The sequence below is a fragment of the Dicentrarchus labrax genome, unplaced genomic scaffold (assembly GCF_905237075.1).
Source record: "Dicentrarchus labrax unplaced genomic scaffold, dlabrax2021, whole genome shotgun sequence".
Classification (NCBI taxonomy): Eukaryota; Metazoa; Chordata; class Actinopteri; family Moronidae; genus Dicentrarchus; species Dicentrarchus labrax.
In genome coordinates this window covers 21,520,093-21,541,515 of record NW_026136708.1, presented here as the reverse complement: position 1 = coordinate 21,541,515, position 21,423 = coordinate 21,520,093, and the positions used below count along the sequence as shown (strand labels likewise).

Genomic DNA, 21,423 nt, shown 5'->3' with positions numbered 1-21,423 from the left:
CCAGGACCAGTTGACACTCGGGGAAGTTACTGCTCCTGGCCAAGAAATAGTCAGGACCATAAAATGATGAATTGTAGTTTTTTTTTTGTAGATATGAGAGTTGTATTGACCTTCCCATCATTAACACTCCTTTATTTATAAAATTCCTTTGACAAAAAACTGTGCAAGACATTAAATATTATACCCAACACGCTGACAGATGTTTAAATACAGGTGACATTGTTATACCTTTGCGCTTCCTAACTTTGATGGGGAAGAGCTTTCTGCCATTGGTGTAGATGAGGACTTTCCCCAGGACACACAGCGAGTGGACAAAGAAGACATATTCAAGCTCTTTTCCTGTATAAACACTCCTCTGGTCAGAACCTGAAACAATCACAGAAAATTTAAATTCATAAGTTGAACTGTCTAGACTTTTGTTGTAATCACATTTCCAGTTTCCATTAGGTCCAGAATATAGTTGACATTTATGAAAAAGATGCTGGAATCGGCGTATCTCCACTCCAACCAAGAGAAGGTCAAAATGTTCAGTCTCCACGAGCCAGCTGGCTTCCAGGAGATAACACACCGACATTCACTTACGCCACATTCACTCCCCGCTTATTGAATTTTCACTATTTAATGTGCAACTGGAAGTGAAATCTATGTAACTCTTGTTGATTAAACACTGTAAACAATCGCTCCATTCTTCAAATGAGTGGAGGAGTGAGGCAGGAGGTTCATCCTTGACTGTGGGCACAGTGGTGAGACAAAATAATCTTAACTCAACGCTCCACTTCCCGGCTTTCTCCAGCCGTTTCAGTGACTCATCTCATACTGTTATATATAATTATACTCTCCTTTTTTATGACTTCCATTTCATCTTATCAAATCTAAAATCTTTTATCTAAATAGCTTTTAAACAGGTGCCCTGTGGATTTTCCTTGTAAACACATAAAAGTTTTGTTTACATTCAGCGTCGCTTCAGCAAAACGTATTTTGTGTGAGTGCGAGTTTGCTCCCTCGTTTGGCATTATTTGGATTTTCACAGCCCGTTCTCATTCCTGGGTTGTCAAATACAGATGCGAGCAGTGCTCAGTTAGTTTCAATCTGCAACTTCCGCGCTAGATGCCACTAAATCCTACACGCTGGTCCTTTAAGTAAGTCCTGTGCATGTGTCAGATTGCATCCTAAATCATATCAGTCTCTTTTTTTTGGGAATAGAGGCTTTCAGATGCATCGTTTGTTATTATACTTTGACATATGCCTTCTGTCTTTTCTGCTTTAGCTTAATCATTTATTTAGTCACGTCTTTCACCGAGTGTTCATTTTTCAATCACTCTTTTCTCTCCATCACTCAACAGTTTTTATGTCCGTTCTTTCTACTGTTTTTCTCTGCATTCCTCTCTTTTAATGGCAGCAGAAACAGCATGTGCACATTAAGAAAACTGAATAAATGATGACTGAAAAGTCTAGGTGCAAATACATTTAACACCCACAGGCTTCAAATGAAGCATTACTTTCTCATTAGGCTTTTCACAGGAGTTCAGTCTGAGTGTATTATTTTTTGGTTTGTTTCACAGGACACATTAAATCAGCATTACTGCAAATGTGCTGATGCTTACCACTCAGAGTTTGGATATGCCTGAGAGAGTACATAAACCTGTTCAACTTCACGGACTGCTTTACCTACCGGTGTCCTGCTGCTCGGCTGACCCGGGATCAGTTGAGTCATTTGTGAAACGTTCACAGGAGTCACTGTAATGGATACACTGCTGAAGGGCTGCTACGATCTGAAACGAATAAAGATTAAAACAAAGCGTCTTATTGTAGTTGTTGCAAACACCTGATTGGTTAAATTAAATAATAACTACTAATCTCCTAATGACAAGTTTGGGTGCTGCTATAAACAGCCCTAACATAACTATAATGACTTACTGAAGAAATGCCAATAATCCTTTAACATAACGTAACAAAGTACAGAAAGAGAACAAAAATAAGAGCTGAGAGCAAACACAACATCCCACAGGACTTACATTAAGGCCTTCTCTTACATAGTGCTTTCTAAAGACCCCCACCATTAATAAAAGTGAGGAAGCTACCCTTCTCTTTCAGTTTGGCAAGCATTAACTCATGAGGCTTTAACAGTCACGAGTTCAGCGCAGCCTCCTCTTATCGAACCTCTTAATCGAGAGTTTTAAGACCAGAACTGTTCATTTTAATCTAATCCGAGCCCTTTAGGGAATTTCAGTGCAGTGCAATGTAAGAGTAGTTTGGGCTTTACACTGTTTTGGGAAAGTTATTGACGTTTACTTTAGAGAAAGTTTCAGCGGTGATTCCACAGTAATCCTCTGTAAAGTCGGGTTAAGAGTTGAGAGGGAGGTTGAGGATTTAACAATCAATTCTTAAATGTCAAAGTGGCTCTCCACTCCGGTGCCCCTTTGTCTCAAAGACTCCCGCATTGACCTGCACTGTTTGGCTGTGTGAACTGCACATAGTCCACAAATACACGGGCATAAATAGGAATTTCATTGAGGTCTAGATGCAGAATCTTGGTACAGTAAAGGCAGGAAGTAGAACAGCAAATTCAGCTTCTTTCTGAGGCTCAAGTATGAAACCAGAATCATCAGCTTACTCAAAGAATAACTGAACTACAGGCCTAACAGAGTTTGTTCCAGATTCCTACCTTTCCCCAGTTCACACAGAGTTGTGTCTGTCTTGAATGCACTCAACAGTGCAATGGTTTCTGGTGTCTATTGAGATTCTCTGTGGTTTCTTTACGGTGCTGGACTTCTCAGAAGTACAAAAGGAGCTAGCGAGAGATATTGATTGCTGAGTGAATCACTCACCAGAGACTTGTATTTTCTCTCCAGGAGTCTGAGAACTACAGTCCGACTGTAGTATCCGTGCTGAGAGAGGGAGAGGCAGACAAATCAGGACAGAGAAAAGACAGAATGGGACAGGAAGGAATAGAACTGTTCATTTGCAGTACACACCATCCACTTTTTAAACCAGGTCGCTTTAATATCCAATAAGGCCAGTAGGTGAATGGGTTCCAGTGCTTTCTCTGTCCCTGGTGAGGCTGAGCCATGTTCATGAGGGAAGGACAGCAAGGAGAAGGTGCTCTCTATCACTTCCTCCATGTATCTAAAGCAGGGCAGAAAGAAGAAACAAATGTACTGAACGTAAAACATCACTCTGGATATAATAAAGAAAAGTGGAGCACATTTGGACTGGGATATTCATGTGTAAACCCGTTACAGCATACTGTACATTTAGAAGCATTTGTAAAGCATGAATAGTTAGATATGTGCACCAAATTACACGTTTCACTAAAAGGCAGTGTAGGATATCTTTACAATCAACCTGCTGAACCTGGCAACAAACTCACTTCTCAGGATGGCGGATCCAAAAGGTTGTCACCTCCTTTTGAAAGTCGTTCATCAATCGAATCTGAGGCGAGAACAGACAGAGAGAGAGGGAGAGAGAGAGAGAAAGCTATAATGTGTTTGCATGTGGATACACTTTAAACACTGTAAGATAAAAGAAGGGTGTACCTGTTTGAGAAGACGACTGATCTCAGGTCTGTTGATGTCGAAGACAGCTGAGCCGGTTGGAAAGCTTAGTTTGTGAGACAGGAAACTGGACTCCACGGTTTTAGCTGCACACCAAAAGACAAAAAAAAGGTAATATTAGTGGTCACATACATAATGCAGGATATACACAGAGCATAATATTCTTAATTTAACAATTCAAAGACATTGTAAAAGAATCCAAATCTAAAACGACATAGTCCCAATGAAAACTGTCCACATGGAGGCCTGTGAATTATTTATTCAGTATAAAATAATTCCATTGATTCCACTATCAGTGCGGTCTGTGGATTCACCTGCATTGTATCGGGGTGAGAGATGGATCTCTTATACATAATCTTGTACCCTAAAACCAAAATTACAGTGTCTGCATGACTAGATAATACTAGCAGGATTGCACATGCACTCAGATGTCGTCCATTCAGAATTGGCCTACCCAAGCTGGTGTAGATCTCTCGTGTCACATTCAGTGGAGAGGAGGAGAAGCTTTTGGCAAAGAACTGCAGAACATGATCCTGATGGAGAAACATAATGAGAAGAAAGATAATCACTCAATAAAAGGTTTGCAGCCTCTATTGAGAGCAGCTTGCACTTTTGTTACCAATCAGCTCTAAATTATTAGGGACTTAATAATAATTGGTGTTGTCTTGTTTTCTCCTCAATAAAGCAGCTGTGGCAGATTGTTTGAGACGTGTTTTGTGTTTGTTGTCACTAATTATAAAAGCCTGAAATTGTTCATAAGGATTACATGATTATTATTGATTCATTTGTAAATGAATTAAAGGTGAATTTGAGTGAGACACTGCTTGCTACACTACTGAGTGGATGAGGCTGCTCAGGACTCACGCTGAGGTCGGGGTCGGTCAGCGCCGCGCAGAGGTTCCTGCGCAGGCTGCTCCAGCTCTCGCAGCTCAGCACGTCGGACGGAGGGGCACAGCAGAGCGCCTGAAGAGCCTCCCAACGCACCTACACACACAGTTACATCCCCTTTAAGCAAAGCAATGTTTGAATATGTCTGCTTATACACCGTGCAATGCAACAGCAACGTTCACCACCATAATGTCTACTTAAGTAAGTGAGCCTCTCTACCTCTTTGGGTTTGCTGGAGTCGAGTTTTTCAGCCAAAGCTTGCAGCTGCTCTTGTCTGATGAAAGCATAACTCTGTAAAAGAAAATGGACACGAATCAAAGAATGTTATGATCCTCCATAAACCAAACTTTAAAAGAGCTTTCACTGTCCGATGGCACCACACCAGACGGTTCAGGGGTCACTGGGTGGATCTACATTTATTCTACCGTGGAAAAGGAACGGCAGTTGTGACCAATGCCATCCAGAGACTGTTGCCAAGACACAATCTTGGAACTTAACAAAGGCAATAAATTAATAAAATGGAAGAATCTATTGCCTTCAGAGTGAATCTACTGTGTCTCTGACCTGGTTGAAGGAGGAGTCGCTGTCGGAGCAGTTGTCAGTGTACTGGTTGTTGGACTGACTGTGCTGCTGCTGCATCTCCTCCTTCCTCATCTGGTCCTCCTCAAATTTGTTGATTAAAGACTCCACCACCATGATCATGGTGTTTTTCAAGGTGTGCATCATCTGCTGGTACCTGAACACAGAAAGAAGTGCATTAGTGTATTATTAATGTCGCCTTGTTTCAGACTCATATAGCTCAACCCCCTGTCCATAACAGCTGATTTGTTTTGTTTATTCTGTTCTGTGACGGGTTCAGGTGTATGATGCAGCAGAAACACAACTTTTCGTTTAGTTTACTTTTATTTTATTGCATTCTACAAAAATAAAAAGATAAAACTCCACATTAACTGCTATACTGCGGGGTATCGCAGTTTTCCAATTTTAAAAAACACAAGAAAGAAACAGAAAATTGTAAATACCTACATAATAAACAACTGCCACCCAGCTACAGCTAAAGTTATATCATTGTCATTGGATGCTGCTTATCACAGAATATTAAACTATCTAAAAAAAAACACTGCAGGGTGTTACTTGGAATTTAGACTTAAACTTCCCGATAAGAAAGTCAGATTCTCCACCGAGCTCAGAGGTTTGTTTGAGCCGAACTCACTCAGCTGAGTCTCTGGTCCTCCGGGTGACGGCGTGGATCAAGGTGTCGTGACCCGAGCCTATTGCATGTTGTCCATCTCCTCTGGTCAAGTTCTTGGTCTCGTCCTCCACCACGGTCCCCAGAGAGCTCTCCACGTACTGACGGAGGTACTTCACAAACTCATAACTGGAGAGCATTGAGGTATATGTGAATGCCTTCATTGCTGACTATTAAACAAATACTTACAACAGGGGGGTTTATTCCACTTATATGGGGCCTGCTGCCACAATATTTAGCTCTCACAGACTTACTTGTGGAAGTTCTTGTCAGTCTCCTCCAGGTGAAGGAGGATCTCTTCGGCACATTCGGTCGACGGAGCGCCAGAGATCCTGTCGTCGACGCTTCTCAGAAGCTGTCTGAGCAGGGACTGCAACTCCACCTCGTCATCAGCCGACAACTGAGACATGTCTACAGCTGCTCCTTAAGATGGGACAGAAATAGAGTTTACTGAGTATAAATGTGTAAATGTATGATGGGGAGGGGCCAGTACCATATACAGTGTCACCCAGGGTTTGACAGACAACTTTAGTTAAAAAAAAAAGGGACATATATTTGAGTTTGTTGTCTTTACAGCTAAAAATTAACTTGTACATTACATGCAGCAACTTTGTGCTTTGATAGTTTGTTTTTCCTTATAATATAATAGGTATATTTGAAGTTTAACTCAAGACAGGACAGCAAAACTCATTCTCAGTTTCACCTAAATCTACCGGTCTCTAAGGCTAATGGAAATGTTCCTGAATGCAACTGTGTGCAAAAAGGGATGTTTGTCTTTTGTTTAAGTTACACTTAAGACACACACAAATAAGGATCCACACTGTAACTATCCTTCATCCAACCGGGGGGGTCCCCAAAGCTTCATGGAGGGTCATGAGGTCTTCTTGATTTTGAAGGGTGTAATAATACTTAAAGATATATACAGTAGGTCAATATCTCAGCAGTAAATGGTCTAATAGAACAATAACAGTGTCAAGGACAAGAAAACAGTGAATTTATCAACAGAAGCCTATTAAGTCTGTAAGATTATCAAAAAATAAGTGAAAAAATATACATAATAAAGACAGAAAACTGTATAAAAAGTTCCCTAAACAGGAAATAATCTGGAGCTCACGGTTTGGATTCATTGTGCAGTTTTTAATATAACATGAAATATCTGTAAAATATTATTCAGGGTATCAGGGAATGATAGAAAAGGGGTCCCTTAAGGTGAAAGGGTTAGTGAACCAGTGCTTTATGAGACATTAAGTTAATAATTTATGTTTATAGGACACATCAACAGATCATTTTACTCCTGAATATCACAAAGTAACCTGTACTCAGTCAGTTCATCACCAATAAGTGTGACAATAATATAATATATAATATAATATAATATAATAATATATAATAATATATAATATAATATAATATAATAATATAATATAATATAATAATATAATAATATATAATAATATAATATAATATAATATAATAATATATAATAATATAATATAATATAATATAATATAATATAATAATATAATATAATAATATATAATATAATATAATATAATATATAATAATATAATAATATATAATATAATAATATATAATATAATATAATATAATAATATAATATAATATAATAATATATAATATATAATAATATATAATATAATATAATATAATATAATATAATAATATAATATATAATATATAATAATATATAATATAATATAATAATATAATATAATATAATATAATAATATATAATATATAATAATATAATAATATATAATATATAATAATATAATAATATATAATAATATATAATAATATAATATAATATAATAATATAATATAATATAATAATATAATATTATATTATATAATAATATATAATAATATAATATAATATAATATAATAATATAATATAATATAATAATATATAATAATATAATATAATATAATATAATGATATAATATATAATAATATAATAATATATAATATATAATAATATATAATATAATATAATATAATTAATAATATAATATATAATAATATAATATATAATATAATATAATATAATATAATATAATATAATATAATATAATAATATATAATATAATATAATATATAATAATATATAATATAATAATATATAACAGCTGTTTCTATAGTGAAAATAAGGTAACGTTATTTCATGAGGAACTATCTAACGTTAATGTTAAACAGCCGTTTCCTCTCAAATATACAAATAAAAATCAAAACAGCAACAATTAATGAATGTGTCTCTGCTTTGAACCCAAACTAATTATTATATATATATTATATATATGTTATATATTATATTATTTTATATTTACGTTTTCACTTTGGAGCTAACCCCAGTGGATGCTAAGTGCACCATTGTACCCCGGCGGGCTAAAAGCGGCAAAACAGCCCGAATTTAAACAGAAAGCGCAGCTGAGTGAAAACCAGTGAAACCTCCGGGCTCTACTAAACTTTATATAAACCGTATTCAACACATTTTAAAACAACTCACCTGTTTTTGGGATGTGTAACAGCTCTTCATCCAGGTAGCATGCTGCTAGCGCTCGGCTGCCGCGTCTCCATGGAAACGGCCACTTTTCAGCGTCAAGTGCGGTGCATTGTGGGATGTTTGATGACAAAGCGCCGCCTTCAAACGCGTCGGAAATATGAGCTTCACACAGTCAGATACGCATAATGATATATATAAATATATTAAATATAACAAAGAATGTGGAGATGTAATAAATCATACAATCGCTTTAATATTATTCAACTATCACGAATGTTAATACCGCTATAAAAAAAAAGCGTTACTATTAAAGCTTATTTGAACGGATTTTTTCTCAGTGCTCTTGAATGCAGCGCCACAGAAAGCACACAATCACGTGACTCAATGTTTTGCTCCGTCTGCCGGGTTGCCGTACTTTCTGTCTGTCTGTCCAACCCCGCACCACTTTCCTCAGACGTTTAGGATGTAGAAACACAGCGTCGTGTTTTCCCCCACTCAGCCGACCCACCAGTGAACGCACCGTGGTTTATAAACACAGACCTCACTCACTCGACAGCGGCGACCATGGCGGCTGTTGACAGCTTTCAGTTGTTGTACAGAGAGATTTCTCGGTCGTGCAGTTTTTACTTCGAAACCCTGGCCCTGGTGGGAGCTCTGTACACGGCCAGCAGGGCGGTAATCCTGCTCAGAGACTGCTGCACGTTGGTGAGGGTGCACTTTCTGCCGAGGATGATCCCCAGCAAGAGGCTGAGCCAGAGATTTGGTGACTGGGCTGTTATTTATGGTGAGGATAAAACCATCAGGAGTCAGGATGCTGCTGTGGATCTGTGTGTGTGTGTGGGTGGGGGGGGTGGGGATTTGATCATCACATTTAACCTAATTACAAAAAGCTAGGGGCTGCTATCATTTGAGCAATTAATCAATTAACAGATCAATAAGAAACTGAGAGCCAGCAGTTAGTTATCAAGCAAACATGGCTGGTTTCAGCTTCTTAAACTTGATTCTGTTTCGTGTCTTTGGGTGTTTTAACAGTCAGTTGCACAAAACTAGTTGCAATGAAACAAAAATTTTGCAGTTTTTTTAATAATTTAAATGAAAAAAATGAAATTTGAGGACATTTCTTTACATTTGAGAAGCCGGAGTCAGGAAAAACTGTTTTATATCCTCATTTCTTCCTGGTGTTTGGTATTTATTGTCCTCTCTCTCTCTCTCTCTCTCTCTCTCTTCAGGTGGATCAGACCCTGTGGCCCGAGCGTACGCCGAGGAGCTGGCCAGGCACGGCATCAGCATCATCTTTGTCACTCAGGACCACACGTCTGTTAGAGACACCGCCGCATCCCTCTCCCAGAGCTACGGCGTGGAAACCGTTGTGGTCCTGGCTGACTTCTCTTTGGACCAGGCGGCCAGCAAACCCATCAAAGAAGCCATGCGGGGTAAAGACATCGGCTTCCTGGTGAACTGCGTGGACGAGTCTGGGGTTTCCCCTCGGAGCCTGATTGAAATCCCCGAGCAGGCCCTGTTGGATTCGGTGAATAAGAACGTGGCGGTCGCTACTGTGATGGCCCGGTTGGTGCTGCCGGGGATGGTGGAGCGCTGCAGAGGAGCTGTGGTCAATATATCATCGGGTGCTTGCTGCAGACCCCTGCCTGGAAGAGTGACACTCACCGCCTCCACTGTGAGACAAAGCCCTGGAGATACACATCTGTAACCTCTGGAGAGCAGATCTGTTTCACTTTTTTGATTTGGCATCGAGTTAAAAAACACATTTGTAACGAGAAATATAAAATGCCTCTGTCCCAAAAAGGTTGATTAATGCTCGTATCTCCAAGCAGAGAAAGTAAAAATCCAACTAAACTGTGAGGGTCATGTGTCAGGGGCAGGGCTAACGTGTTTGCATCCCTCTCATTCTTTCTTTCTCTCTTTCTCTAATTCCTCTTTCTCTTTCTGCTCCTGACATTTTCAGGGCTACCTGGATCATTTCTCAAGAGCTCTTCACCTCGAGTACAGCGGCAAAGGGATTTTTGTCCAAAGTCTGATTCCTTTCCAGGTAGATTTCATTGATATGGGTACCGAACTCATTGGTGGCAACCAAACTGTGTCAAGCACCGAAAGCAGTGTGTAAAGCAGACCTGCAGTAAACCCTTCATTAATGTCATAAAGGGATTTTCTTTTATGTAGGCTCCACAGTACAACCTCTAAAATGGCCATAAAGTTTAATCTCTATAAAAGAATAAACACAGAAGCTTTATAACATTCAGCCCTTCATGTAGGTTGTAATACAGACTGCAGCTGAGTGTATATTGTATGTATTGTTTATTGCTTATAATGTCACATGGGTTCTGTAATTAAAGGTGATTATTATTAATTAGCTGACAGGTGAAATCAGTTTATTCTCTGAGTATAAAGTGTGTTTTATATATACAGTATTTCTGTTTGTGTCACCAGATAGCATCAAGTGGGCGACAACCATTTTCATCAAGACCGAGCTGGTTCGCACCGAAGCCGGAGGTTTACGCTCGCCACGCCATCTCCACCCTGGGCGTCTCTAACAGGACCACCGGCTACTGGCCTCACACACTGCAGGTCGGGACACACAATAAGTCACTGATACATATTTTCCAGCTGAATCTGAAACATTTCTGTGTGATGATGTGCTTCTCTTTTCCTTCGCAGTACGGACTGATGAGATGTATCCCGGAGTGGATTTGGGTTCTCGGAGCGCGTGTGCTCGTCAGTTCGAGCTAAGAGCTCAACCTCTCTGCTCCCTTCGCTGAAGACTGAACCCACCTTACTGGAGCTTCTCGTTACTGGAGTCAGTGTAGAGTTTTAGTTTCTTCTGCCATCCGTGTCAAGTTGTTCAACTCTCAGGCTCTGTCGAGGTTCAGAGGTTTTATTCGAATGATATGGTACCACTTTCGAGGGAAGTTGCAGTGGAATTATAATGAATGGATATATATAAAGATTACTATAGTGTGACGTATAACCTGACGTTACATGTCTTTTGCCATTGAAAACTGGGTTTGGCTTTAAGATTTTAAGGTCGTTGATGATTATTGGAGCATAATAATCGTTTGGTTTGGTGCCTGGACTTGATGCTTGATAAGATATTTCCACTCAGATGGTGGCCAACGTGGATCATAAAGGCCTGGTTCATAAGATATAAAAGATACAAGAGAATGTAGAATTTATTTTTCTGTTTGTTCAAACAAGTTGCACACAGTATAGATGTACAGGTGAGATCAAAAGATCAAAAATAACACATTAAAACAAAGGCAAGAATAAAGCTGCAACCAGAAAATAATAATAATAATCATGAGGCAGGGTAACAAATCAATAAACAAACACATAAATATAAATATAGGTAATAACTACTGATATTCTAACCTAACCTGTATCCTGTAGTAATTCCATCCTAAAGGATTTGGGTTATGAATGCTCTCTGTGCTTATTGTGTGCTGACATTTGACTTTCCAGTTCATTCTGGTTGTACCTGCTTTCTACCATCACTGTGTGACCACGCCTACAATATGAGGCACATACACACAAAGAACAAATGGTTGTTCAGCCCAGAACCAAACCCAAACATCATTAAATTAAACAGACAGATAGGATCATTCTTCTAAACCTATTTATATTTGATTGAGCAAAAGCTGCAGATAACATTAAATTACTTAAAGTACTACAAGGAGTTTTTAACTTTGTGTGAAACAATGTTAATTTAAGACTGAACCCTCTGTATGACCTGCATAAAGACCATCAGGGAGAAGATTGGCTGTTTCTTTATAGTTCTTCTTAATTTCTGCCACCAGGTCGGATTCAGTTGGACTCCTGAGGTTGTAGAAACACAAAAAACAGATTTTATCCACAGGGGTCGCCATAATCAAGAAAGTGAAAGTTCCTTGTAGCTGCTTGAAGTGTAATTTAAGTGTATTTTTTGCAATAATATAACTCAAGTAGAAGAAAATATGTTAATTGAGGTGCAAAGGACACATTTAACTTAAATTGTGACCAAAGGAAAGCATAAATCTGAATATATTCTTGCAATGTGAATATGCCTTTAGCTTAATTGGCTTGCCAGTGAGGTTTTATACGTATACATTCTTTAAAGAAAAGAGTGTTTTACAGCAAATAAGTGTGTGGTGGTGAATGTGGAACGATAGTTTTAGGTGGATGTGGTGACTTTGCTCCGAGTACAAGGTTCAAGCATCTCCAGGAGTGAATTTGAAATGCACTGAAAGAGTGAGATTTTGATGTTTTACTGACAAACTATATTTGAGTATATGTAGATATTGCTCTAAAATGAGTATTTATATTTAAAATGTGAAGACATTCAGGTATATTGTGTTGAGTTGTTGGTTACACATACAGTACAGTATATACAAATGTTGACTTAAATATGATAATGTGTCACTATAGCACAAACTTAGACCAATAAAACTCTTCCTCCATCCTCATACTGTCCTGTCTCTTATATTCTATTATAAAGGTTTTAGATAAAAGTGTCTGTCTGTGAAGATTAGTCTGTTATCTGACTGGAAGGCATTTAGTTTCCGGTGTGTATATATAGTATAGTATATATGAAATAACTTATCTATACGCTGAAGGCCACAAACGCCCTGTTTTTCTCTTAAAACGTCAAGCTGGTGTCAATCATTTACGTCCATGGACAGGCACCACGCCGGCTGCCTGAGTTCACCCTGTGACCCCCTCGGATCAGCCAGGTCAGAGACTGTTTGTAAACCAGATGATGCACGTGAGGTGCAGAGTAAACCTGCTGCTCTGTGAGCATCAAACAACAAAACCAGTGTCTGTGAATATACTGTAGGTGTAAATATCGTGCACACAGACTGTGTCCTAAGAGGCATTCAGATATTGTTTACATCGAGTTTTTTTATCAGAATATGCTAAAATGAATTAGAAATTAAGGAAATGTAGTAAAACATTTCATATATATAGTTATACTTATTAAATATACATAATAAGCATTTATATATCTCATTTATATATATTCATAAAGCTTCTTTTCATTCAAATAATACAGCCTAAAATGCTATAAAAATCCAGAAAACACCAGTAATAAAGTACAAAAAGTAGCAGTACAAAATAAATCAGATAAATACAGAATATCATCAGGAATTAAAATTATATTCAAAGTTATTTTGTTGTCATTTACAACACAGGGTTGTGTAAATATTGTGAAATATAGATACAGTTCCCTTTATCCTTCTAAGAAACTATTAATAAGCCGTAATTATAAAGAAATATGTGGTAATCTAAATAGTGGTAGAGATACAGAACACAAAAAGAAAAAAATACTAGACTAAAAGCTAAAAGTTTAACAGGAACAAGATGTTATAAGTTTGTGCTTTAAAATGTTGAATACATTGAAAATGGTATTCCACAATTAATGGAGCATAGTTAGTAGTATAGTAGACAAATTTAGATTAGTAAAATAAAGAGTCTTTGTGAGGTGGACAAGTGAACCTGAGCGAACATAAAACTCGCTGCTTGTTGGTCCACTTGCTGAAAATGTTTAAATAAACAGCACAAAAGTCAAAAGCTCCAGAAATACGAGTAAATAGACGTTGTGATTAAAAGGGGGTCAAAAGATCGAGGTCAACTTTTAAACCGTCATGGATGAGAAAAAAGAACTCCATCTGCTGTCATATGGTAGAAAGCTCCAGAAAAGAGCTACTAAATGGACCTTGTGGTGAAACTTTGTATTTAAATAATATAATAATAATTTGGGGTTTTAATGGTGGTGAAGCGTACTGCCAAACACACTGGTGACTGTAAAGGCCACAACGTTTGATTCACAACATTTGAGAGCCAAACATCCCCAAACATCTGCATTCGCTTCTTCCATTTATTCAGCTTTTCCCTTCCGTTTGTCTTCTGTTGGCAGCCACTGTCCGTTTTTTGGTTTGGGGGAGGCCATCCTTGCAGATAAGATGCCGAAGGAAACAATAAAAGGACGACTTCTACCTCGCTCCCTGTCTTCGTTGTCCTCCTGAGACGTCTCTCTCGCTTCATCCACCTTTTTTCTCTGCGGGTTTGTTCAACCGGTAAGTTGATTTTAAAAGAATAACTTCTCTGACTTTTGTTATGTAATAATCCACGATGCAATAAATGTATCGTACATAGTTTAAAAATGATGAATATTTGTGCACGGACATGCTCAGAAACTGGAATTTATGTAGTTGTGGAAATTTAATGCAGCAAGAAATTACATTCTTAAATGAAAATAAGAAATAAAATAAGTCACTTAATCTATGTGATGTCTATAAAATGTAACTTTCTAATTGTAAAAGCTGCCAGTCAAACATTTGATGTTGTAAAAGTTACTCACAAAAACAAAAAGCCTAAAGAAAAGAACTATAAAAGATGATTTCTAAATTAACTATTTATTAATTATATAGAAAGGTGGTTCTCAACCGGGGGTGCAGGGGACCCCTTAAAATGGGCAATACTTTAATTTCACTATTATTTAATTAACCAGAAGTTAGTCCAATGAGAGACGGATTATAATGACTATTGTGTTCACAGTTTTTATTGTTTATCTACAGCTCAGTTATAGAATAATCTGATCAGAAGGGGATCCCTGAGACTACATCTGCCTCTCGATGTGTGTCAGTTTGGGGATCCTTGACTACCAAAAAGGTTGAGAACCACTGATGTAAAAGAAAAACCTATGAATGGAGTGTTTTTGAATGCTTATGCAGTACTATAAACTTAGCAGCCTTATCAGCTGCAGGCAGGTCAGTGTGTATTTGTACATCAGTGGTTGGGCTCAGTGCAATGGTTGGTATTCAACAAGGTTAAAGTCTTTGGGTTCCAGCAGATAAGTATGTTTTGGAGACTTGGAATCAGCAGCTGTGGCGTCTATCAGAAAACTCACAAGACTCTGAGAAATGATAAAGTAAAAGTTTGGCCTTGTGAGAGAGTCTGACTGTTCTGACTTTTACACCTACAATGATTTCTGTATCACGACAACAAGTCCAACCAAGGGCTGTTACTGAAATTTATAAACCTACAATTCTGTTTGCAAAATACTCCCTCAACCTTTTATTGCATCAGTCTGTCTGTGGGTCATAATGGATCATTTTCATACTCCACACACAGAAGGCAGGACAACTGGAGACTGAAATGGGTGAATGGGATGTGCTGGGCCGCCTGCTGGATAAAGTGCAGAGCCACTCCACGGTGATCGGCAAGGTCTGGCTCACCGTGCTGTTCGTCTTCCGCATCCTGGTCCTACGCACCGCCGCTGACAGGGTCTGTTCACATATATACGTACACCATATTCAAACACACTGCAGATGGAGCTCAGGAGTAGAAACTATGCACTGTAGCAGGAAGAGGAAATGTGCTTTTAACCAACACACCTCTGGCTTAAAAAGTCAGAAATGGCAGCTCATGAGCTCTTGACGTCTAGGATCATTTTGAACTGCAGTAAACATTGTGCACTGTTAAGTTACTGTGTATCATCTCTTTGTAGGTGTGGGGCGATGAGCAGTCCGACTTTGTCTGCAACACTCGGCAGCCCGGCTGTGAGAACGTCTGCTACGACCTCGCCTTCCCCATCTCTCACGTTCGCTTCTGGTTCCTTCAGATTCTTGCGGTGGCGACGCCGAAGCTGCTATACCTTGGTCACGTCCTTCATGTGATCCACATTGAGAAGAAGGTGTGTCACCACAGTGGGTGTATGAATGATGGCGTGACAAGGGGAGCCAGGCATGCCACACCTGTAGTAGCTTATCACTAGATGATGATGGGTTTGGTGTGTGTGTGTGTCTCAATAAAACAGAATGAGCCAGTTATGGCACTTTAACCATAACCACATTGTTAACTGGTGAGATATGCTGGTTGTGTGTCTGTCAATTTCTCCCCTAGTGGCCAAAGATTGATTAATGCAACTTTAAAGTAAAACTCATACTTCCTAAATCGACCTTTTCAATATCTACAACTCACTTCTCATAGCATTTTGTCATCAAGAACAGTGGATGTAGCTTGCTTAAAGTCAAATAATATCAATGATTCTACGTTTCATGGCAGAAAAAAAAGACCATAAAAACTTCTGAAACTACTCCTGAACTCACCTGCTGATCATCCGTTTGCTCATGTTGTCTTATATTTGACCAAATGTGGCTAAAAAGGAGTTAGCGCTGTGCAGTTTGGAGCTAAGTGAGTCTTTATCTCATAAATTCCTGAACTTCTGCTGTAAGTAAGGTTGCATCCGTGTTGCTTTGTACAGCTAATAGACCTTTTTCACAGCAGTCATTTTGACATGAACTAGTAGGGTAAACACAGGTGTTGCAAATTAAGGGGCCGTTTAGATGTTGCATCTAAAAAACGCATGGAAAATGTCATTTTTTATCCTTTTAAACAAGACTTTTGGGAGGTTGCTCAATCGTCGCACCTGTCGTTACTAAGCAACCAAAACCTGCTGTGAAAAAGGTCCTTTACTTTCACCTTTTCAGTCTGTAACTCTGTTTTCTTCCGATCCAAGGTGAAGGAGAGGATGAAGAAGCAGGCCATGTTGGATGACCAGGCCAGTCTCTTCCTTAGGAGGACCTACAAAGTTCCCAAGTACACCAAGAGCAACGGCAAGATCAGCATCCGCGGGCGTCTCCTTCGCAGTTATGTCCTCCATCTTGTGGCCAAGATCATCCTGGAAGTCTTATTCATCCTGGGTCAGTTCTTTCTCTACGGTTTCACCCTCCAGACTCGCTACGTCTGCACCCGCTTCCCGTGCCCCCACAAGGTGGACTGCTTCCTGTCCAGGCCTACGGAGAAGTCGGTGATCATCTGGTTCATGCTGGTGGCGGCAATCCTGTCCCTCCTCCTCAGTGTGGTCGAGCTGCTCTACCTGTTCGTGAAAGCCGTGAAGGAGTGCATGGCGAGGAGGCAGGACTACACCGTGACCCCGGTGACGCCTCCGCTTTCGGGAAGGAAAGCTTTTAAGAGCCGCGACGAGATGATCCAAAACTGTGTCAACCTGGAGCTGGAGCTCCAAGGACGAAAGCTGGGGGTGAACGGGGTCACGGGCGGGGTCACGGGCGGGGTCGGCGAGGTTGCAAAGAACGTGTCGCCTGAGGACAACAACATGGGGGAAGTCCACATCTGATGATAGGTTGTACGTGTCAGATTCGACCCTGAGTTCCTGTATTTGTGTGCTTTGGCTTGTCAGGAAAGATGTGTGTTTGTGTGTGTGTGCAGTAAATAAAGACGGAGGGGAGTAACCAGCTTCTGTAAACACGACTCAGTCACATGCAAAATGTTGCTTTATATCAGTGACCTTTTTTACATAATACAAAAATAACTAACCATGTTTTCACTTTGTAGAGATTGTATTCTGATGATAATTGATTGATTATTTTAGATGCTGTTACAGTTTTTTTATACAATAAAACCTCTGGATCTTTTCCAGATGTCCCTTTTCTTACCGTGTGGTCATGTTTCTGCTGTAAATCAACATTTTCAAACCTCTGCAGCCTTTCATTCATCTATCACATAATGCTTACAGAGCATTTAGTTCATTATGTGCTGATGCAGTTTTAAACTTTGTAATCATTAATATGCCGCTGAGACTACACGAACCAGCAGAGTTTATATTTCTGAATGTTCTTGTACTTTTTAAACAAGCTGCCATTAGCAAACATTTTATTCCTTTTAAGCATTTTGTGTCATTTTGAGAACAGAAATAGTTTTATATTTAGTGAGCAGTGTTGGGCTGTAACTCATTACTAATATTACAGTAATAATATTATAGTTATCCCCAAAAAATAATTACTTTTTTGACATCCTTGGAATCATTTTTGTAATTGTGGAGGAAACTAGTTTGAAAGCTGGAAATGCTGGAAACATTCACATTACTTTGCTTTTAACAAACAAAAGTGGATTTTAATCGTCATAAGTCTGAATTTTGGGGAGAAACAGTCACAATTACTAATGTTTTTAGGAGTAATTGTAAAAGTAAAGTAATATATACTAGTAATGTTGGCAGGGAGTAATGAGTAAAGTTATAATATTACTTTTAAAAAGACTAATGAGTCAGAAATGACATTTTTTGACACTAATTAGAAGGTAAATATGAAGCTAGTGTCTTGTGCCAGAGTGGTTGATTATTAATTCACAATAAAGTCAATGAAATGTTTTTAATGTGATGCACCAAATTCAAATTAGGCCCAGATAGGACTACAACTACAAATCTATTTATCATTAAACACATTTTACAGATGAGCAGTAGTTTTTATTTATCCTTGTTTGATTATTATTTATCTGTTTACATTCAAACATTCAAGGCCCTTTGACAGAGAAAGATTGCGATACTGAACAGCTGTCAATTATTACACACCTGTCCCCTTCCCCTCGGTCTGACCGGTACAACGTGACATCAGTGCCAGATGTGTGTTGCGTAACGTGATCTCTCATCTGTCCCTCCACAAAAAAAACTCCAAGGTCCAACTTTAAGTTAGTGATCTATCAGACTAACAGACGCAGTCCTTTCTGACCGGGTCAGCAGGTAAGATGCAACCATTATTCTTCTCTGCCGCACAGAACAGATCATTTGGCAAATTTAACCAACATTTAGTTCAATATAGTTTGTATAGCACTGTAGGTAATGGGAATGTAGAGTCATTTCTTTCTTTTTATATACACTTTTTGTAAGAAATTGATGTCTTTTTATTCTGCTGTTGAATGTTAGTGACATTGTCTTATTCTCTCATGTGTAACTAATGATGGCATCAGATTGCTTTTCATGTTTTTTTTACTTTTAAGACACTTTTAATATTTTTATTATTAGTATTATTATTATTTATAATCACTGTGTTATACAGGTGGTTTTTAAATGTTCCCATTTCTCTTCTTTCATAGTTTTACTCTATTCCAGCCTATTACTTCGACTGTGTCTAATTACTGTAAAGATACTAAGTTTGTCTGTTTTTTTTTTCTCTTTAAAATTCTGATGAATGATTATTGAAGGAAAATATTGAGCAACTGGCTCAGGAGATCCTCTCACCTCTCAAGTAGCCAGGTTCAATAACAGAAAAGGTGATTTATCTAAATTAAAAAGAACAATGAGCGTCTTTCTTCCAACAGCAGCGTTATTGATCGACCACTGAGTCGTGGTTAATATTTGGGTTAGTAAGGTGTGGTGAACGATCGCTGCAAACCAACTTATAAACTCATTTCCTTTTATCTTTTTTTTCTATCACAGATCAGTAACTGAACAAGAAAAGATGGGAGACTGGGGATTTCTGTCAACCTTGCTGGACAAGGTCCAGTCGCACTCCACAGTGATCGGGAAGATCTGGATGAGCGTCCTGTTCCTGTTCAGGATCATGGTTTTGGGCGCGGGTGCTGAGAGCGTCTGGGGAGACGAGCAGTCGGGTTTCACCTGCAACACTCAGCAACCTGGTTGTGAGAACGTCTGCTACGATTGGACCTTCCCCATCTCGCACATTCGCTTCTGGGTCCTCCAGATCATCTTCGTCTCCACTCCGACGCTGGTCTACCTGGGCCACGCCATGCACATCATCCAGAAGGAGAACAAGCTGAGGGAGCAGCTGTTGAGCCCCGGTGGGACCAGGCTGGTCAAAGTGCCCAAATACACGGACGAAAGGGGAAAGGTGAAGATCAAGGGGAACCTGCTGGGGAGCTACCTGACCCAGCTCGTGGTCAAGATCCTCATTGAGGCCGGCTTCATCGTGGGCCAGTACTACCTGTACGGCTTCGTCATGGTCCCCATGTTCCCCTGCTCCAAGAAGCCCTGTCCCTTCACCGTGGAGTGCTACATGTCCCGACCCACGGAGAAGACCATCTTCATCATCTTCATGTTGGTGGTGGCCTGTGTCTCTCTGCTTCTCAACTTCATCGAGGTGTTCTACCTGCTCTGTACCCGGGTCAGGTGCGGGTCCAGGGCTCGCACCCACAAGGTCACGTCGGCTGAGAACCCCGCCAGCCTGTCGGCTCCCAGGTGGCCGACCGCCGAGGATTCACTCAAGCAGAACAAGATGAACATAGAGCTGGAGAGCAGCCAGAGCATCGGAGGAAGCATGGACGGGGCCAAAGAGGAGAAACGACTACTGAGTGGTCATTAAAAAGGTTTTCTCCTCCGCGGTTCCTCGTTCAGATACATAAAAGAGACTGAAGAGAAGAGTTCTCACTATATATGTGTGTAAATCACGACAGAACATCAGGGAAACTTTATTTCAGTGATATTCATGCTGATAAAAAGGTTTTAGGGCCACATTTTTGGGAATTTTACATTTATTTTGTATTCTTTAACTGGAAATCTAACAATGGAAAGTGTGCAATATTGATAAAGTATTTATGTTCTTTTGTTAATCTATCTGTGCCCAGTTATTGAATGTGTCCTTTAACTTATTGCCATGTTCATTATCTAGGATTTATAAATAATTTACTCAGTGAATGATGATAACGATGATTGAGTCTGTGTGGTAGATATTTTTGTAAGCTGTATTTGTTTTTAATAAATGATTCAATTTGGATAAAAACACTGTTTCGTGACTATATTCAGGACTAAACTTCACACAACACCTTACTTTTTTACCCTCTGCTGCACTTTATTATTATTTTCATTATCAATTAGTCCACCAGTCAGCTTCTACATCAACTGATTACATGTGTAATAGTTGAAATTGTCCATCACAGCTTCCCAGAGCCCATATTGACCTCAAACACAGTCCAAAAACCACAAAGTTACCAGTTAAATATCACAGAAGAGTGAGAAAACTAAAGCTCTTTCTGCTGACAAATCACTACAATGATTAATTGCTATCAATTAGCGAGTGACTCATCCATTAATCGTCGCTTGCTGTGTCTTCAGAATAGGGAGTGGTTGATGAGTTATTGAGATATTAGTCACCACCGCTGTTTCCAGTGAGTTTAGATAAGGACAATTACATCAGATGAACAATATAAATGACTTATTCAGGGAATCAAATACATCCATAAAAGGGGCTACACAATAAAAATCACGAGGACCTGCTCAACATATTTCAATTCAATACAAAATCCCTCCAACAAAAGCATCATTGTGAAGCTTATAATATTAGATTTGCTCCATTTGTTCAGACTTTGCTTGAGCAAGTAAAAAAACGTTCTATTGACACAGTCTCAACAAAAAAATGAACGTGGTTGTTCTCACGTAGTATTCATTGTTTAGGTTACTGTGTCCTG

At 39.0% G+C, this 21,423-nt stretch overlaps 4 protein-coding genes across 7 annotated transcripts in view; 3 read left to right on the top strand and 1 right to left on the bottom strand.

The window, feature by feature from the left end:
- Positions 1-8,335, bottom strand: part of tbc1d32 (TBC1 domain family, member 32) — a 73,329-nt gene extending 64,994 nt beyond the window's left edge. For 2 of the 4 annotated variants that reach the window (XM_051409745.1, XM_051409747.1), the window contains exons 1-13: positions 8,221-8,334; positions 5,946-6,114; positions 5,656-5,820; positions 5,007-5,178; positions 4,662-4,733; positions 4,419-4,538; positions 4,009-4,087; positions 3,537-3,640; positions 3,371-3,432; positions 2,976-3,126; positions 2,829-2,888; positions 1,673-1,772; positions 229-366 (exon numbers count right to left, since the gene is read on the bottom strand). In XM_051409745.1, coding sequence (XP_051265705.1) covers positions 229-366; positions 1,673-1,772; positions 2,829-2,888; positions 2,976-3,126; positions 3,371-3,432; positions 3,537-3,640; positions 4,009-4,087; positions 4,419-4,538; positions 4,662-4,733; positions 5,007-5,178; positions 5,656-5,820; positions 5,946-6,100 — 1,378 coding nt within the window. In that variant the 5' untranslated portion in view covers positions 6,101-6,114; positions 8,221-8,334. Of the gene's footprint in view, positions 1-228; positions 367-1,672; positions 1,773-2,828; positions 2,889-2,975; positions 3,127-3,370; positions 3,433-3,536; positions 3,641-4,008; positions 4,088-4,418; positions 4,539-4,661; positions 4,734-5,006; positions 5,179-5,655; positions 5,821-5,945; positions 6,115-8,220 lie in introns of all 4 variants that reach the window. The other 2 variants (XM_051409748.1, XM_051409746.1) reach the window with 2 other exon arrangements.
- A 271-nt stretch (positions 8,336-8,606) lies between these two features.
- hsdl1 (hydroxysteroid dehydrogenase like 1) lies at positions 8,607-12,667 on the top strand. The gene is made up of 5 exons (XM_051409779.1): positions 8,607-9,001; positions 9,447-9,892; positions 10,181-10,264; positions 10,663-10,800; positions 10,891-12,667. Exons 1-5 carry the CDS (start codon positions 8,782-8,784, stop codon positions 10,960-10,962), a joined length of 960 nt encoding a protein of 319 aa, XP_051265739.1. The 5' UTR covers positions 8,607-8,781; the 3' UTR covers positions 10,963-12,667.
- A 1,474-nt stretch (positions 12,668-14,141) lies between these two features.
- On the top strand, positions 14,142-17,658 carry LOC127368694 (gap junction Cx32.7 protein-like). The gene is made up of 4 exons (XM_051409781.1): positions 14,142-14,282; positions 15,340-15,492; positions 15,716-15,901; positions 16,727-17,658. Exons 2-4 carry the CDS (start codon positions 15,364-15,366, stop codon positions 17,342-17,344), a joined length of 933 nt encoding a protein of 310 aa, XP_051265741.1. The 5' UTR covers positions 14,142-14,282; positions 15,340-15,363; the 3' UTR covers positions 17,345-17,658.
- Positions 17,659-18,621: 963 nt separating this feature from the next.
- Positions 18,622-20,738, top strand: gja13.1 (gap junction protein alpha 13.1). Its single transcript, XM_051409785.1, has 2 exons — positions 18,622-18,742; positions 19,439-20,738. The coding sequence occupies exon 2, from the start codon at positions 19,461-19,463 to the stop codon at positions 20,319-20,321; it is 861 nt and encodes a 286-aa protein (XP_051265745.1). The 5' UTR covers positions 18,622-18,742; positions 19,439-19,460; the 3' UTR covers positions 20,322-20,738.
- The last annotated feature ends 685 nt before the right edge of the window (positions 20,739-21,423 follow it).

What these genes read in the sequence shown, in the direction of transcription:
- hsdl1 (XM_051409779.1), top strand. Translation starts at nt 8,782, where the DNA reads ATGGCGGCTGTTGACAGCTTTCAGTTGTTGTACAGAGAGATTTCTCGG. An exon ending in TGACTGGGCTGTTATTTATG is followed by an intron (nt 9,002 to 9,446) that starts GTGAGGATAAAA and finishes CTCTCTCTTCAG; the next exon opens with GTGGATCAGACCCTGTGGCC. An exon ending in AAAGTCTGATTCCTTTCCAG is followed by an intron (nt 10,265 to 10,662) that starts GTAGATTTCATT and finishes TTGTGTCACCAG; the next exon opens with ATAGCATCAAGTGGGCGACA.
- LOC127368694 (XM_051409781.1), top strand. Translation starts at nt 15,364, where the DNA reads ATGGGTGAATGGGATGTGCTGGGCCGCCTGCTGGATAAAGTGCAGAGC. An exon ending in TACGCACCGCCGCTGACAGG is followed by an intron (nt 15,493 to 15,715) that starts GTCTGTTCACAT and finishes ATCTCTTTGTAG; the next exon opens with GTGTGGGGCGATGAGCAGTC. An exon ending in TGATCCACATTGAGAAGAAG is followed by an intron (nt 15,902 to 16,726) that starts GTGTGTCACCAC and finishes TTCCGATCCAAG; the next exon opens with GTGAAGGAGAGGATGAAGAA.
- gja13.1 (XM_051409785.1), top strand. Translation starts at nt 19,461, where the DNA reads ATGGGAGACTGGGGATTTCTGTCAACCTTGCTGGACAAGGTCCAGTCG.